The sequence below is a fragment of the Lonchura striata genome, chromosome 11, assembly GCF_050655825.1.
Source record: "Lonchura striata isolate lonStrDom1 chromosome 11, ASM5065582v1, whole genome shotgun sequence".
NCBI lineage: Eukaryota > Metazoa > Chordata > Aves > Passeriformes > Estrildidae > Lonchura > Lonchura striata.
The window spans coordinates 9,307,617-9,323,527 of NC_140713.1; the positions used below are offsets into that span (position 1 = coordinate 9,307,617).

The following is a 15,911-nucleotide window of genomic DNA, read 5'->3' on the forward strand; positions in this document are numbered from 1 at the left end:
GCAAGCTGCTGCATACCCTCAGCCTCCAGGAGAACAGAGTCTGGGAGGTCTCTCCAGAATTAATGGTGTAGGTGAGAAGGAGAATCCAGGCTGGCTGCACATGTGGGTTTGCCAGCCTCCCATATACCCAGCTCCCACACAAACAGGTAATTGAAGGATTTTGTCACAGAAGATAAGGCAATTTAACACTAGAAGCACTTTTCTGCTGGCTATTCTGCCACGCAGTGCAAGGGAAATATTCCTACCACGAATGCAGATCATTCCCAGGGAAGTGTGCTGTGCTGAATACAGGTTATTCCATTGCTCCCAAGGGAAATAATCCCTTACAGCAAAGGATGGCTTTGTCCAAATAACTGTGTCTAGTAGGATAACTCTCACTAATGACACAGGAAAATAGTTTTTCTACAAAAGCTTGTACAGAAAACAGCCTGAGAAAGAGAAGTATTGCAAACTCACTTAAAAAAAATAAAAACAAAAAAGCTTTGGAAAAAACCCAGCATGTTTCCCACTGAAATATTACCTTACGGCATCCTATTGTATAAACATGAGAGAGACATTTCAAGATTATCAAAGAGAAAATATGCCAGCGATACAGCAGGACTAAACTTTGACAGAGGCAGCTGTGAGCAGAGGAGCCAGTGGCTCTGGCCACGCGTGTCCTGGCTGCCCTGGGAGCCGTGGCTGTCCCCTCTCTGAGCCCAAGCCACCCCAGCAGGGCTGGGGGCTGCAAAGGGACATCAGCCTCTGCCCAGGGCTTCCCCTGCCCTGGCAGGCTCTGCAGGGAGCAGAAATCAGAGATTCCTTCAGAGCTGCCAGCAGGTTCAGGAGCTGCTGTCCTTGGTTCCTCGAGTTCCTTCCCGTCCACAGACCAGACTGACAAAATCCAGGCGACAGATGATGTGGTTTTTCTTTGCAGTGACTGCGGTGTTAGTTTTAAAAGCCATATATTCCAAAAACATGAAACAAAACTCTTCTCTTGGTCTGAGAAGTGCATCTGAAATTAGAATGCAGCTGACAATCCATATTAAAGACAGCATAGCTTTGTAATAGAGCACAGCAGTGAGCCTGATAAAAATTATTTTGCTCTATAGCACTAATGAAAGCTATAGTATTAAAGCTTGGCTTATGTGGGATCTCAGCTAGAATCAACTGCAGTATGCATCTTTTTTTCTTCATTACTGTCTAGAAATAATGCTTAAATAATTATTCTTGATATTATTGTTTGTAATTCTAATGGAGGTAGCTCTGGGCTCATTGAAATAGTGCCAGATTTGAGCAGCAACAGAACAGAGTCAGCCCTGGAATGAACAATGGGCATGTTTTTAATTCAGATTACTTTTTCATAAATGTGAAGGAGATTTGGATCATTACCTGTGACACTTGGGTTGCCAAAGTAACCTTGACTAGCCAGCTGATGTTTGCACAGCGCATGGCACCGTCACCATGGAGACCTGCCCGTGTGATTTTGCAGGCATGATGCAGTTGCAGGCGTCTCAGAGAGGAATTAATTGTTGGTGAGCAATGCTCGTGCAGACAGCTCTGCCCTGGCAGACAGAGCCTGCACTCAAACACCAGGGAAATCTTTCCTTTGTGTTTCAGCTGTGCAGAGAGGAGCAGGGCAGGGTAGCAGGAGGGAGCTCTGGGCTGGTGTGAGGCAAACGCCGAGTTCTCCTGATGGAAAGGACATGCTCGGATTGGGAGGAGTGGTCAGAGAGTGCTGATCTGTGTAAAACCCATGCTTGAATGATAATATTCATTTATAGAACATTTGTTTGAGTGATTGAAGCTATGGAACATTCCTGATACTCCTTTATCAACTGAGGCTTTTTTCTCCTCCCAGTACCTGCTCTCCCTCATTCATGTGTGACCTAGTGATGTCAGGGAAATTACAGCAGTGGAGCAGGGGCTGAAATCTGTCTGTATAGACAGGATATTCCAAATTCTCCTCCAAAAGTAGCTGTTATGCTATGCTTTCCATTCTGACCTCTGATGAACCTCACAATGGGACTGTGAAGTGGATTTTGGATCTGTTTTGCACAATACCAAACCAAAGACCAAACAAACGTTTTGATAAGAGATACATTTCTGTTTCTGATGGTTAAGCAGGTTAAAGGGTGCTCCCTCCTTCCTCCCCATATTCTTTGGAGAGCAGAAGTCAGCCAGCCTCAAGATAAAGTCATTTTGCTGAGGTGAAATGCTTTGTTCCACCTCTTTTATTTAATTATGAATGGGCTGGATGACGACAGATGGTCAGAAGGTGCTGTTGCTATTTCTGGGTGCTACAGCTGTGATGAGCAGGCTGCAGTAGGATCAGCAGGGCTCTGTAGACATGACTTACATCCCTCAAGGAGACACAGTCCAGGCTTCAGGAACTGCCCAAGAGCCAGGATGTGAATGGGTGAGCCAGGAGAACGGTGTCACTGGGTTTGAGGCATGCAGTGACACTGACATTTGGGGAACTGCTGTAAAAGAATCACTGGAGCACCAGCTTGGGAGATGTCTGTGTTGGACACTCTCTTACATGAAAAAACCCACCAAAAATGGATGTTTAAAAAAAATACTGGGCAGAAGTGCTCAGAGGAGGGGGTGTGGGCAGAAGGGACTTGGATTGGTGGCCAGATGCAGGGAGTAAATGTTGTTCCTTTTGTTTTGGCTTTTGGTCTGAAGAAACAGCTGAAGGATTAAAGAGAGGGGGTGTAGCTGGAAAAGCAGGACTTTGGGCTGATGTGTGCACACAGCTTAAAATTTATGAGGGGATTATTTCATGGCTAGAGGGGAACAGTCATGACATGCTGGAAGGCTTGGACATTTTCAGTGTGTAAGAAGAGGATGAAAGGTGATTCTTTGAGATGATGTATAAAAATAAACAGTAATCTTGAACCTAAAGGTCTGGAACTAATGAGAGGGAAAATTGCAATTGTAGATCATTACCTAAAATGATGCTAGGCTTCACTGTGCCCATCTGGTACTGAGGAATGTTTCCTTTGGGTGCTGATAACCTTTTTGACAGCTTGAGATGGTACAGTGTTAGAATGACTGGGGAATTTTACAGATTACACTGAGATAATTGAATTAATAGCACTCCTGGTTTGGTTTAAATTTGTAATCTTGGCATAAGATTCTTTAGCCTTTCATGCCATGGCCTGATTTATCAAAAAGGGGAGTGAAGGATTCCTTTAATAAGTAGAAATCCTTTCAAATACCTCAGGGAAAAACACTGTCATCAGAGGGCCCCAGGAAAAGAAAGGACAAAATCCTCTGCCACCATCCAATAAACCTGCCTTAGCTGACAGTGAACAGGTAAAGAAGTTGTCTGCAAAAATGGAACTGTAATCTGTAGATGGGAGTTTGTGCAACAGGCTGCATCCAACCTCATGCAGCTGAAGGATATCCCCTCTTCTCCTGCATCAGTGTCTTTCAGTGGCTTTTTTTTTTTCCTCAGGTAAGTGTAGAACGTCACTAAAAAATAAATCAATAAAATTAATCACATTACTGAGCCAAACAGCTTCATGTAGGATGATGAAAACATTGTGTTGTAACATTTCCACTAGGAAGCTTTTCCATGGTGTGTTGCCTTCGTTGTTTCTCCCTCCTAAACCCCACATTTCTGACGTGGGCCTGGAGCCCTCAGTGTGTTATGCTGGCAAAGTGAGTGGTTTCATGATTCAGCTTCCCAGGCTCTTTTATTTTACTCCTGAGACTGGTTCCTTGTAAGAGCCAAATACAGAAATGGATCATTATGTTTAAAATAATATCCAAAGGCTTGAAAATAGCATCCATTTCTTAGGTAGGCAGCATTTCTCTTTCACACTGCGAAATGGTGCAGCAGATAATTAGTAATACATTTTCCATTTAAATTTCCTTGTATTTATAAAGCAGCAGACTGCTCTTGCTATGTTCTAGCAGTAAAATAAAGTTCCAGAGCCAACTAATTTATGAATATGTCAGTAGAGATTACTGTTGGCTCTTCATTTTGAATGCAAGCAGCCAATGAATTAGTTTGGTAGTAAAATGGGTAAGTGGCTTGACTATAGCAATACAAAGTTGGAGCATAATTGTTTGTTTCAGGCATGTGTTATTTAGAGAGGATCAGACTTGCACCCAGGAAAGTGTCTCTATTCAGGAACTTTCCAAAGGAAAAGGAATCAGGACAGCAAAAGTCCTGGTCCTGAAATGAAAGACTTAAGATGAAAAGCCAGACAAGAAATCTGTCCCAGTTACTGATTTCACCTGGGGAAAGGTAAAAACAAACAAGAAAAACCCAAGGAGAACACAGGGATGAAAGGAGAATTAAGGCAGGTGTATAACATGTATTTCAGAGAAAAAAAGAGTCTTTTAGTTGATTTTAAATTGACTGGTTTTACACCATAACAACAAGAGCTGTGGAAAAGCAAAGTAATCAGAAGCTGGCTGCAAATATCCAAATACAATGCCAGCATGTGATATTAGTTGTTCTGTTTGGAATACACCTTGGTTTTCATTGTTTTAGTATTGCAGATACCGTTTGAGTAAAAATGGTGTAGCGCCTGCTATTTTTAATTTCAATACAAAAATCTTTTTTGTCTGGTCTGAGTGGTTACAGGTTGTAATAATATGCTTAATTTGGAGCTTTTTAAACCTGTATTTCTCTAAAAGAAATGCATTGCAAATTAGTCAGAAGCACTGACAGAGATTTAATTAAATTTCTCTAAGACATTTGTGGGTATATTGTGATTCCTGAAAGCTGATTTCTTACTTGCTGTAGTAGTGCTTCACTATCTGCTATTATTAGTACTTTACTATGTAGAAGGAAGAAATTGACATTATTATTCTCTTTTTTCTATGCAAGCTTTTATTTTACTTTAAAGGAAAATTGCTATAATTTCACTAAAGACAGAATAACTGCAATAAAATCATACCGTGCTCCCAGTGCATACACAGGTGCTGTGGTCAGTAGTGGAAAATAGTTTATGACTGTTACTGTAGAGGATTCACTTTTGCTTTTAATGAAATAAAAACTTTGCAAATAATTAACTAAAGTGAAATTGAAATATGGGTTTTCTTGAGAGATACTGTATCAGTTCAGTGCATCATTGCTGCCAGGACCAGTGGTCCACTAATGTGTAATAGTTCTGATTCCATTGCAGAGCTTTGAAAGAAATTGTGTCAATCTAGGGGCTCCCAAGGCTAAAATCTGTAGTTTGGCACTAGTTCAGACACTGACCCTCTCAGGGCTGAGCCATACTGAAAACAAACACAGAAAAATGGAATTTTGTCCTTTATTACTCTTCGTATCAGTAAAAACCTCTTTGCACTGTTTCCAATCCAAGAGCCCTCTGATGATGATACTGCAGAAGAATAATTTCAATGAACTCATCCACATAAACAAAAGTAAAATCCATTTACTTGGCTTTAAGCTGACAAATGCAAATAGCAACCAATATGGAATAATTGGTGAAAAGGTATTTAGGGATTCTTCTTGCAGAGTGCTGTGAGAAGATGGAAACCCTTTTGATTCTTTCTGCTAGAAGGGAATCAAACTTCAACCACTTCAGGGAACCTCCAGTAAATTCCAGATTTTCTACCTACCTCCCTGTACAACCAATGAAGCCTGGGTCTGGTTTTAACCAAGTACAGAGGGATGCACTTCCTTCATTAGGAATATGCAAACACTGAGGCACAAACTTACAGAACCTCCTCCCTCTGTGAAAGGCACAGTAAAAACTAAAAGTTTCCATATAGTCTGTGCAGAACAATGTAACCATACTTGCACAGCAAAGAAGGTTTTTAATCCTCTCTGTCCCCTGTAGGAGAAGAGGGAATGGTTTTAATAGGCAACTTGGGAAACAAGTAGTTGCAGTCTTGGCTGAACAAGTGGACTGTTAGCAGCCATAAACATAAAATTAGTAAATTCTAAAATAGCTCATGGTCTCTTGACTCAGACATCGTGTGCTGAATGTCATTGCACTAGGACAGAATTGGACTGGCTGGGTAGGTAAGTTGCAAATAACACTAAAAGGCACAGATGTTGTATCAGCTTTTCAAATTATTTTCAAAGTTTTTATATATTTTAATAGCTCCATCTGGATTCCATAGCCACTATTACTGTTACAAGCTTTATTGTTCCCTCTGCCTGCTGTTTGCATTTGCAAGTTACTTACAAGTGTCTTGGAAACAACTGAACCTTTCTCCAGGGGCTAAATTTGATATTGTGTATGTGAAAAAAGCAGGGAAGGCACATTTTCTCAAATTTGCCTTGCTAAATACGTTATGGTACAAATTAAAATAAATGTTGCATGCCCTGCTTTCCACATGATGTTCTGGTTATAAATTTCAGTGGATGGGCAAGTGTGTTTGCTGATTTCTCCAATTCTGTTATTTATGCTATGCTGTAACCTCCTAAAAGCATTATTTGGGTAATAACAGACATAAAAATTATACAGCTGCTGCTTCTCCAGCATCATGGTTGGATAAAGGAATATTATCCACAGGGCAGAGCTAGTCTGACAGGATACTTGAGTGTTGTTTATGCTCTAAGGTAGCTTCATAAAAGGTATTGTGATTTTGTGGACTACACTTGAGGTCAGCCTGCTATCAAGTGGGATTCATAAGATTGTGTTTTCTGGGGTGAATTTACAATAATGCCCTAAATTAGAAAGCCATTGTGTTTGCAGTGCAATTTTTCTTTTGTTCTAATATAATTTTTCTTAAGTCTGGTATTTAATAACTGAGGGAACACCTCTGTGAGATTCAAGGAGTAATTCTGAGTTCACTGCAGTTCAGCTTCCTAAGGCTGACAGATGGGAAAGACATTTTGTGCTGTGACCAGCATCCATTCAATTTAATTGGAAGTTGAATGCAGTATACTCTTTAAAAGTCACATAGCTCCTTCTGTATTAGACATTCAGGGAATATTTTGGGGGCCTGGACCCCAGTTCAGGCTTTTAAAAGTACTGTGAGATCCATCAGGTCCCAGCTCAGCGTTTTCTTTCAAACACATTTGCCATTATTCTTAAAATATTCAATAGAACTATGTCACAGGTGCTAAATCCTATTAACATAAAACTCATTTTTGTCTCAACCGACCCTGTTATGCTGGGAAAGAGGAGCATGATGAGGATCTGGAGCAGCCTTTATGGGCACATATTCAGTTCCTGAAATTTCCCATGGTGAAAGTGAGGAAACTTTTGACATCTTCCAATTTTTTAGTGATTTATAGAACCATAGATTGGAAGAGACCTTAAAGCTCATATCATTCCAACGCCCTGCCATGGCAGGGACCCCTTCCCCTGTCCCAGGCTGCTCCAGCCCCAGTGTCCAACCTGGCCTTGGGCACTGCCAGGGATCCAGGGGCAGCCACAGCTGCTCTGGGCACCTGGGCCAGTGACCCAACAGTGGTCTGTATGCTGCACATTAAACATTCAGTGCAATACACTCACATAGAAATTCAGTTTATCAACAGTGAGCTCTCCTGAGTTGTGAAACTTCACACATCAAAATAAGCTTCTCTCCAGTGCACTTGTAAGAAGAGGTTCTTGTGCCTTTCTCATATGCACTAATTGCAGCCAGCTGTTAAACAGATGGTTTTGCTGATATTGTAGGACACCAGTTATTTAACATTTTTTATTTTAAAAATAAAGAAAAAAGTGACAAAAATAAGGAAATAAACGTTTCCCTAGGCATCAAGACCCACGGTATTGCATTAATCCTGGCCATAGCCTGGGCATGGCATTTCCTCTGTGGTAACCCATAAGAAATTGAAAAATATCTTAGGTCAATTAGAAAAATGTTTCATACTTTCAGCAAAAATAGGATGTCTTGATAAATAGTCTGCAAAGATGGAATGCAGTGAACAGCCTTTTAGAATTGCCTCCCTGAGCCTGTATTTCTCCCTGCACCTCAGCTATCCATCACTTTGGTTCTGCATTAAACTTATGGATGTGTTTTGCTATTCAGAGACTGTCCTCAGGACTCACATCCCATTTGGCAAGCACAATGCCAGAGCCAGGCCTTACAAATTCACTGAAAAATGTTTAATTCTCAGTCTTTGCTCAAGCAGCTCTTTGAGTGACCTTGCACAGAGCATGCCTTAAACGTTTTGCTGGCTTTAGAAGGGAAGGACTGAAGGGTGTGGCTGAAAATTATCGACAGTGATCTTTCTTTTCAGGTAAAGGAGGCCATGCAGAGAATCCATGACCGAGGAAATATAGGAAAACTCATTCTGGATGTGGAGAAAGCACCCACTCCTCTGGTGAGTGCAAAGCACAGGCATGATGTACAGCCAGGCATGGTGCACACTTTTGGACACATGTCCCTCCCTTGCAATGATTTTTTGACACTGATTTCTTCTAAATCTGTGGCACCCAAATACAACCAGTAACCATAATTTCTGTATTTAACCCAAGTGAAATGTACTTCCTGAAGTGCCAGCAGTTACTTCTCTCTACTGAATCACTGTCTGCTTCTCCAAAAATGTGCCAGCAAGTGTTGGACTGGGGTAAAACTGCCACGTGTCTTTCTGCCCTTGTGATGAAAACAGACTTTTCTCAAACTAAAAAATTCCTCTATTAACAGGTGGATTGAACAGGAAAGCACCTAGTCAATATTGCTGCAGTGTGCAAACATAAAAGTGCTTTCTGATTCCCACACTAAAGCTAAAGTATACTTTTGGTAGGAATTTAGTTTACTGGTTTGTGTAATATATGCAGTACAACACGTAAATATTTCCAGAAATATCCTGAAGGAAGATATTTATGGAGCTCTGGTCCACTAGATTTGGGGCACTTGGGATGGTACAGAAACCTTTCAGAGAGCAGTGGTAAAGGAAAGCTGGGCTGCTCCTGAGCATTTGCTGATGGTGTAGGAAAGAGCAGTAAAGAAAGTAATGCAAACCTGACTTTAAATCAATACTGATGTATGAAGTTTGCTTTCAGACCTGAGAAACCTCCTGTTTCAAAAGAAAAGAAAAGAAAAGAACCTGGACTTAAGAGTTAAGGTCTTACTCACTCTAGAAGTGCCCCCCAGTCTCATACAAACTCTGCAAGGAAAAGGAAGGCTTTGAGGACCTCACATGTGGAACAATGCACTTGCATGAAAGGGTATTAACTCAAAAATATGGGTAACTTCAGAGCAATGTTTTTTCTGCATTAAAATCAGGTTGTGTTTGAGATTTTTATTTCCACCAGAGGCTAATAATCAATCAGGGAAGGAACATCATTGCATTTCTCTTTAAAAAGTAAATGGATCCCTTGCTTATTTGGTTTTGAAGCAGTTATAAGCTCTTACAAGAATCTTGTGTCCTAAGAGAGTTAATGTGGGTGTGTAAGAGAATCCAGTCACACTAATGTGTGCTGTTAAACACTACCCCCATCCAGTGAGCCAGACTCTTGTGCCTCCACAGACCTGTGACATTGACAGGGTGAAGTGCTGGAGTGCCCTGCACCTTTACACAGCTTGTAATAAATACTTCCACATGAAAAAACCACAGTGTACTCCCTAAATACTGTTCTGAGCTACAGATTCCTGCAATTGCCTAGTGCCTGTGCAGGCATCTTCAGTAAAATATGAAAATTTGTGTGATCTGGGATCTGCACTCTGTTGTGGGTCTATCCTGCCAGCATTTACATATTTACACTGCTCTGTAAAGTTTCATTGGGTTTTTAATATATAAAAGAAAGGAAATTGCTCCCTAAGTTTTCACACTGTGCCTCAGATGGGACCATCCATTAGAGCAGGTACAGGAGTTGTAACCCACGTTCTGTAAACTTCCTACACAGCTGTGTTTCCTTACTATCAGTTTACTCCGGGTGCACAGAGCAGAGTCCTCGTGTGCAGCTGTCCTACAAACAGCCTTCTGCTAGGAATTAGAGCTGTGAGCAGTGGGGGAGCAGCTTGCAGGCTTAGCTGGAAGTGGTGCAGAGCCAGCCAGAATGTTTATTTTCGTGTGGCAGCCCTGTCTCCTTGAGTTTCCAAAGTGGCTTTATCCAGTGAACCAAACTGAAATGAGGAGGAATCAAAGGCTGGGGAAGGAGCTCTGATGTCCTTGATCTTTCATGGTGCAGATGGCCAACGACAGCACGGAGACGAGCGAGGCTGGGGAGGAGGAGGAGGACCACGAAGGCGACAACGAGAACAAGGAGCGCATGCCCTTCATCCAGTAGCAGCCAGAGGCGGGGAGGCAGGAGGAGCCGAGGTGGAGAAGGGAACAAGACTGGGAAATCTCTTCTGTGCATCAGTGAACAAATGCTGTAGTACAGTGTGTGTTGTATTTGTTTGCAGTCAGCTGAGCTATGAGCTGTTGATCATTGTTGTTTTGAACTCAAGTGCCATTCTCATCCAGTGCAGTATTATGACATTTCTGTGTAATACCCAGTTTCCCTGTAGGAGTCCCATGGATTTTTCTGTTCTTGTTTGAAAGCCTTATTAACTTACCGTGTAATTTTAGATGGGCATCTTTCTCGTGCAAATTCCAACATCTTGCATAAAGTTATTTGGGAGGTTTGGGCTTTTTTTGTAAGTTGGAAACAGTAAAAAAAAAAAAAATCCCTACTCGCTGTCTGAAAGATTCTAGTAACTGGACGGATAATTTTCTATTACTGGATTTTCAGAGTTAAAATAGTTTTCCTTTAATGAACCACAAATAAAAGTTGCAACAAAGTTTACTTTTTATTTTCCTCAGTCATACTTCATCACTTCACAAGTAATCCTCTCTTCATTTTCATAAGTACCTCATCCAGAGTCAATAGAATCTGAAATTGTGCAAGAAACCATTAATTGAGAGGCTTTGATCAACACCTTCTGTTAAGGACATATTGACTCATACGTCAAATTCAAACCAATTTTAAATTTTGTTTTTAAATTGCATTGGTAAGGATCACTTGTCAGGATGTGGAAAGAAATTTGGTGACAGAGTTTACTGCTCTGAAATTGCTAATGTGTGGTTAACTGTCAGGCTGGAGCTGAACTCCTGCAGAAGTTAACCCTGTAAAAAATGAGGTTTAGGCCTTAATCCCACCACAAATCATGTGCAGGGATAACTTCTATCTAGAATTGTTCTGTCAAAAGCTCTGCTCCTTATGTACAGTTACATTTATAATTATTTACAGGATCAAGTATTCAAAGACCAGCTAGTCTTATCTACCTCCCACTAGTGGAAACTGTATCTAAACATGAAAAAAGTAAATATTTTTCCATGTCCTTCCCCTGTCTAAACAGCAGCTACTCAGGTCCTCAACTGTCTAGTAAAAACAGTTATTTTAAAATTACTGTGATCACGTACAGTAGAAATGCTGAAGGACTGGCAGAGACCTTGCATAATGCCTACAGCTTCAAATTAATATTAGTTTTTTAAAAAGAAGGTATTTACCCAGACATGACTAGTTGTTCACTCAAATCTACAAGTAGCATGATACGATAGAAATTAAAAATCAATACAGAAAAATGAAAAGTGAGGGTTTCTCAGGCTTTTCTCAGTGTGAGAGGACTTCTGGGTCTGGATGACTTTTATGTGTGGTTTTAGAAGATTCTCATTAGGTTTTTTTTGTTTGGTTGGTTTTGCTGCCTGAGTATTAATGTTCATCTTTTTACACTGTACTCATGAAGTCGCTGTCAGATAATTGTGCAGATGCTTCATTCTGAAGGAGTCCCCCTTGGGTTGAACAAATTCAAAAATAACAGCAAGAAATAACTGTGGAGAAAAATGCTAAAAAGCTTTTGAACTATTGATCCAACCAGAACTTAATTTTTCTCTTCACTTCATTATAGTTGAGTTTATTTTCAAGCTGGACTTTCCTATACTTCCAGTGCCAGTTCAGGGCCAAATAGGGACTTCATCCACTGAAGAAAATACGTATTCAGTGAGACTTTTCCATTTGTTGGGCTTACCAGTTGGACATTTAAGAAGGGCCATTAGGTTTTCATGACTCATCAGCTGACAGCAGTAGGAAACATGCCCAATTTTGTTTTGCAGCTAGTGTAATGATGTTGTCCTGCAACAGACCTTAACATAACTAGAAATTTTGATTTGACGCCAAAGTGAGCAATATTGCTGGTGACCTTCGAGCTGGCAGTAAGTGGCATTCTCAAGGCCTTAAATTAGTAGGGCAAGCAGAATAGCAAACCCATTGTTCTGTTCTAAACCACAGTCTGGTGGGCTCTGCTTCTAAATTACCCTGCAAGACAAATATGGGTGATCTTGGTCATGGCCACAGACACCACAGGGACAACAATCACATAATTTTGGCTAGTTCTTTCTGGTTTTGTTCGCAAGGCAAAAAATACTCTTCATTCTAATTCATACCAATTTTAGGGCCATTTTCTGATCAGCAGAAAATCAGGTAATTGCAGTGAGTACAAAGGAATGCTACTGGAACTGCCTGAGTGCAACGCAGCCGAGTGACCATCAGCCAGCTAAACTCTGCTCTGTGTTTTACTGGTGTCAATACAGCATGGAGGGAGGCTGCTGCTGATATTGGTGGAAGTTTTTCAGGCATCCATTCTGGAAGCAGGATGTGTGCTAGCAGAATTTGGCCCACAAGCCCTAAGTACCTTTCAGGAGACCACAAGCAGTAGTGTCACGCTGGCAGGGGTGGAGGCTGTGCTGGTCAAACTGGTGAAGCCAAGGCTTGTCACTGACCAAGTCTTACTGTAGCAGAAATGAAGGCTTGTGATTACTACTGACAGTGTTGTTTAAACAACTCTGAGACAATTGGATAGTTTCTTCAAGTGAAACAAAGTATTCCTCAATTTGCCTTAAAGGAACTGTGAAAGCTTCTTTAACTTAAGCCTGATTGAAGTGAACTGAAACACTGTTTAATTGTATTTGTTGCTTTAGAGCTTTTGTTATATTGTGCCTACAAAGCAAATTATGTTTACACAAAAATATAAATAAAATGTTGAGCATAGCATTATCCTTGGTCTCTTATGTTTTATTCTAGTATTATGGCCACTTTTCAGGGAACTGACTTGGAACTGCTTAAGAGAAAAATGTGAGAGGGTCTTATTTTCCATTTTGGTCACTGTAGGATATACAAATAATTTATTTTGACTATTACAGAGTAAATCAAGGTTATTAAAACTGCTCTGTGCTGCTTCACACACCATTAACAATGCAGATATAAAATTTTGAATGTCGCAGTCTTAAGAAATTCAAAACATAATATGGACACCTTTTACTAAGTGTTTAAGGAAGTCTATTTTGATACAAAGAGAAACTAGGACTCAGACTGCCATAAAAGTTATCCTCAGAGAGATAGCTCCCTTCAGAAATTAAAACTCTCTAACGGAATAATCTTAATATAGAATCCAAAAGCAGTCATCACCAGATGAGCTTATAGAAAGCAGGACATGAATGAGTTTTGAATCCCACTCTCCTGGGCCTTGGTTTCAACCCAGGGCTCCGTGTCTTTGGAAGAATTGGTGATGCTTACTGAGCCCCTACAGTCATCTCTAGCCTGTACTTGAGTACATGGCTTTAAAGGTCTCCCTCCATGAGGGAAAGAAGTGAATGAACTTCAGTTTAATATCTAGACAAAGGGGGAGTATTTGCTTTGGTTCATTTTAGTCATGCAGGACACATTCCAAAGCCTGTGATGTCCCTGGAAAATCTCACTTCAGTAGTTACCAAATCTGCTCTATAATCTCAAAGCTCATAGGAACAGTGCTGAGTATGAAAAGTAAATTTCTGCCCTCTGTTTTTAAGCTTTAATAAGCCAGTAATGATCAGTGCATCCATAATCATGAGGTCAGGATGAGGCTGAAAGCAAACAGCCATAGCCTTTTGCAAATTCTCTGTGATTACCCCCAAAGCTCTGCCTTCACCACCTTTCCCACTGGGAAAGTGCCCTGTAGTGCCCTGCAGTGCCCTGTACATATTCTATCACACAGCAGAATGTGGCAGGTTGCCTGTGTGCAGCATCTGCATGAAATGCAAAAATCCACCTCAGTACCCCTGGTTTTGACCTCATCCTCCATTTGGTGCTTCCCCTCTCATTTTCTGGGAGCTCAGTGGTTCCTCCTGATGGGTTTTGTCAGGAAACATTCTCCCAGTTTGGCCACAATTGCCAGCTCAGCCCCCAGCTCCAGGAGAGCTGTGCAGGAGTTTGTCACCCTGGCAGCACTGGGGTCCCTTGATGTGAGCCAGTGCTTTGTTGCACTGCAGAAAGAGCCAGAGCAGGGCACACACTCTAGCAGCCTGTGGAACAAAGCACCTTTCTCCTGGGGAATTTGTGAGAGCCAGCTGCTGTCCCGCGTGCCCCTGCAGGAGCACAGCTCAGGGCAGCGCTGCTCTGCCTGCTCAGCGCTGGCTGATGGTGCCCAGCTGGCCCTGCCCGAGCTCTGCTCCTGTGCCTGCCTGGCATGGCTCTGCCAGCCCCCACCAGCACTCTGCAAGGCACTGCAGGATCTGTGCAGGTGAGGAGGAGTGAGAGGATGAATCTGGGGGAAAAAGTGAATTGTGTGTCTCTGCCCAAGAGTAACAAGGGAGGAGGATATGAAGCATGTTTTCTGTTGATTGATGTGTGTGCTTGAAAGATGTCCCAGCCTTTTTCTGAAGGGGGTTCCACAGTCCCTGCAATACTCAATCGTCATGGTTGTTCTCTGGTTGCACTTCAGGAATTTTTTTTTTTTTTTTACCTTCTGAAGAGTATGGGTCACATCCACTTCCATGCCCCACAGAGAGTGACACAGAAACTCCAGGTAGACATAACACATGTGGATTAACCCTTCTTCTCACTTAAGGGAACTGCAGGCACTTTGGGCAGGATGAGGGAAAAAAGGGAAGGAACAAGCATTGACAGCCCTCATAGTGATTGTCCTGTCTCTAAAAAACTCCTACATTTGCCATCATGTAAGATCAGCTTTCATTTAGGAAAGAACAGCCTGCATAGTTGGTAAAAGCTTTAAAACTGTTTCAAATGAAACACAATCTAAACAATCAAAGGAATACTCTTTCAGCTTCTGAAGCCTCATGATGATTAATGCTTGATACAGATACCAGCAGTCAAACAGGGCACCCAGGGATTCAACTAAGAGATGCCACTGGCATTTGTTAGTTTAGGACCAGCAGCTCCCAGATACTGAAAAGGGGATGGGGTCTGTGACTGAGGGAGGGCTGCAGGGCTGGGGACTTGCTTCTTTTCCTTCAGATATTAGGAGGGCTTTGATCTGTCCTTGCACAGTGACCAGGCTGAGAGGTTACAATTAGCCCAAAAGAGGTGGGGAAAGAATTGAAGGAAAACCTGTTTTACTGTGAGTGCTGAAGGGCTGGGGAGTAGAAGGTGAGCATTTCTCTGAGGCAGGTGTGCTCTTAGAACCACAGGGGTGAAGACCTGGGCCTCCCATGCCCACAGCTCCTGCAGTGTGCCCCTGCTGCCCAGCCCAGGTGCCCTGCCAGTCCTGCTCCATCAGCCTCCAGCTCCCTGCTGGAAGCACCTCTGCCTTTGCCTCTGCCAGACTGGAGATGGGCCATGTTCTGCCCCACACTGGCTGTGTCCCTGCCAAACATCATCTCCCTGAGAAGCTGCAGGCTGCAGTACAAATCCTGTTGTGCCTGTCTGCTGGGGAATCTGTGGAAATGTTTCCATGAGAGCTGGGGCTCACTGTGTGAGCAAGATTTGATGCAGCATCTTCCTGCCCTGGAAGAACACAGTGACATGGCAGAGATGCTGGATGCATTGTCTGTGCTAAGGATTTCTCTCCTTGGGCCAGCCAGGTGCTAAGCTGATAACCAAACATTTGTAAAGGCTGGTGTGCCAGGTTTGCTCAGCAGTGACTGCTGTGACTTCTGTTGTGACAGGCATTCTGTGGCCTGGAGCCCTGTTAGATCAGTGATGTTTTCCAGAGGCTTCTAGGAGAAAACATTTCTTTTGTTCCTAATGCAGAAGAGAGATGATGATGATAAATGAAGTGTTTTTCTAAGTCAGTTTGATTTGGCA

At 42.1% G+C, this 15,911-nt stretch overlaps 1 protein-coding gene across 1 annotated transcript in view; it reads left to right on the forward strand.

Moving 5' to 3' along the window:
- VAT1L (vesicle amine transport 1 like) overlaps window positions 1-12,884 on the forward strand; it is a 55,128-nt gene extending 42,244 nt beyond the window's left edge. The window contains exons 8-9 of the mRNA XM_021540960.4: window positions 8,147-8,230; window positions 10,041-12,884. Of these exons, the coding sequence (XP_021396635.1) occupies window positions 8,147-8,230; window positions 10,041-10,139 (183 nt within the window). The 3' untranslated portion in view covers window positions 10,140-12,884. The remainder of the gene's footprint in view (window positions 1-8,146; window positions 8,231-10,040) is intronic.
- Window positions 12,885-15,911: the final 3,027 nt, after the last annotated feature.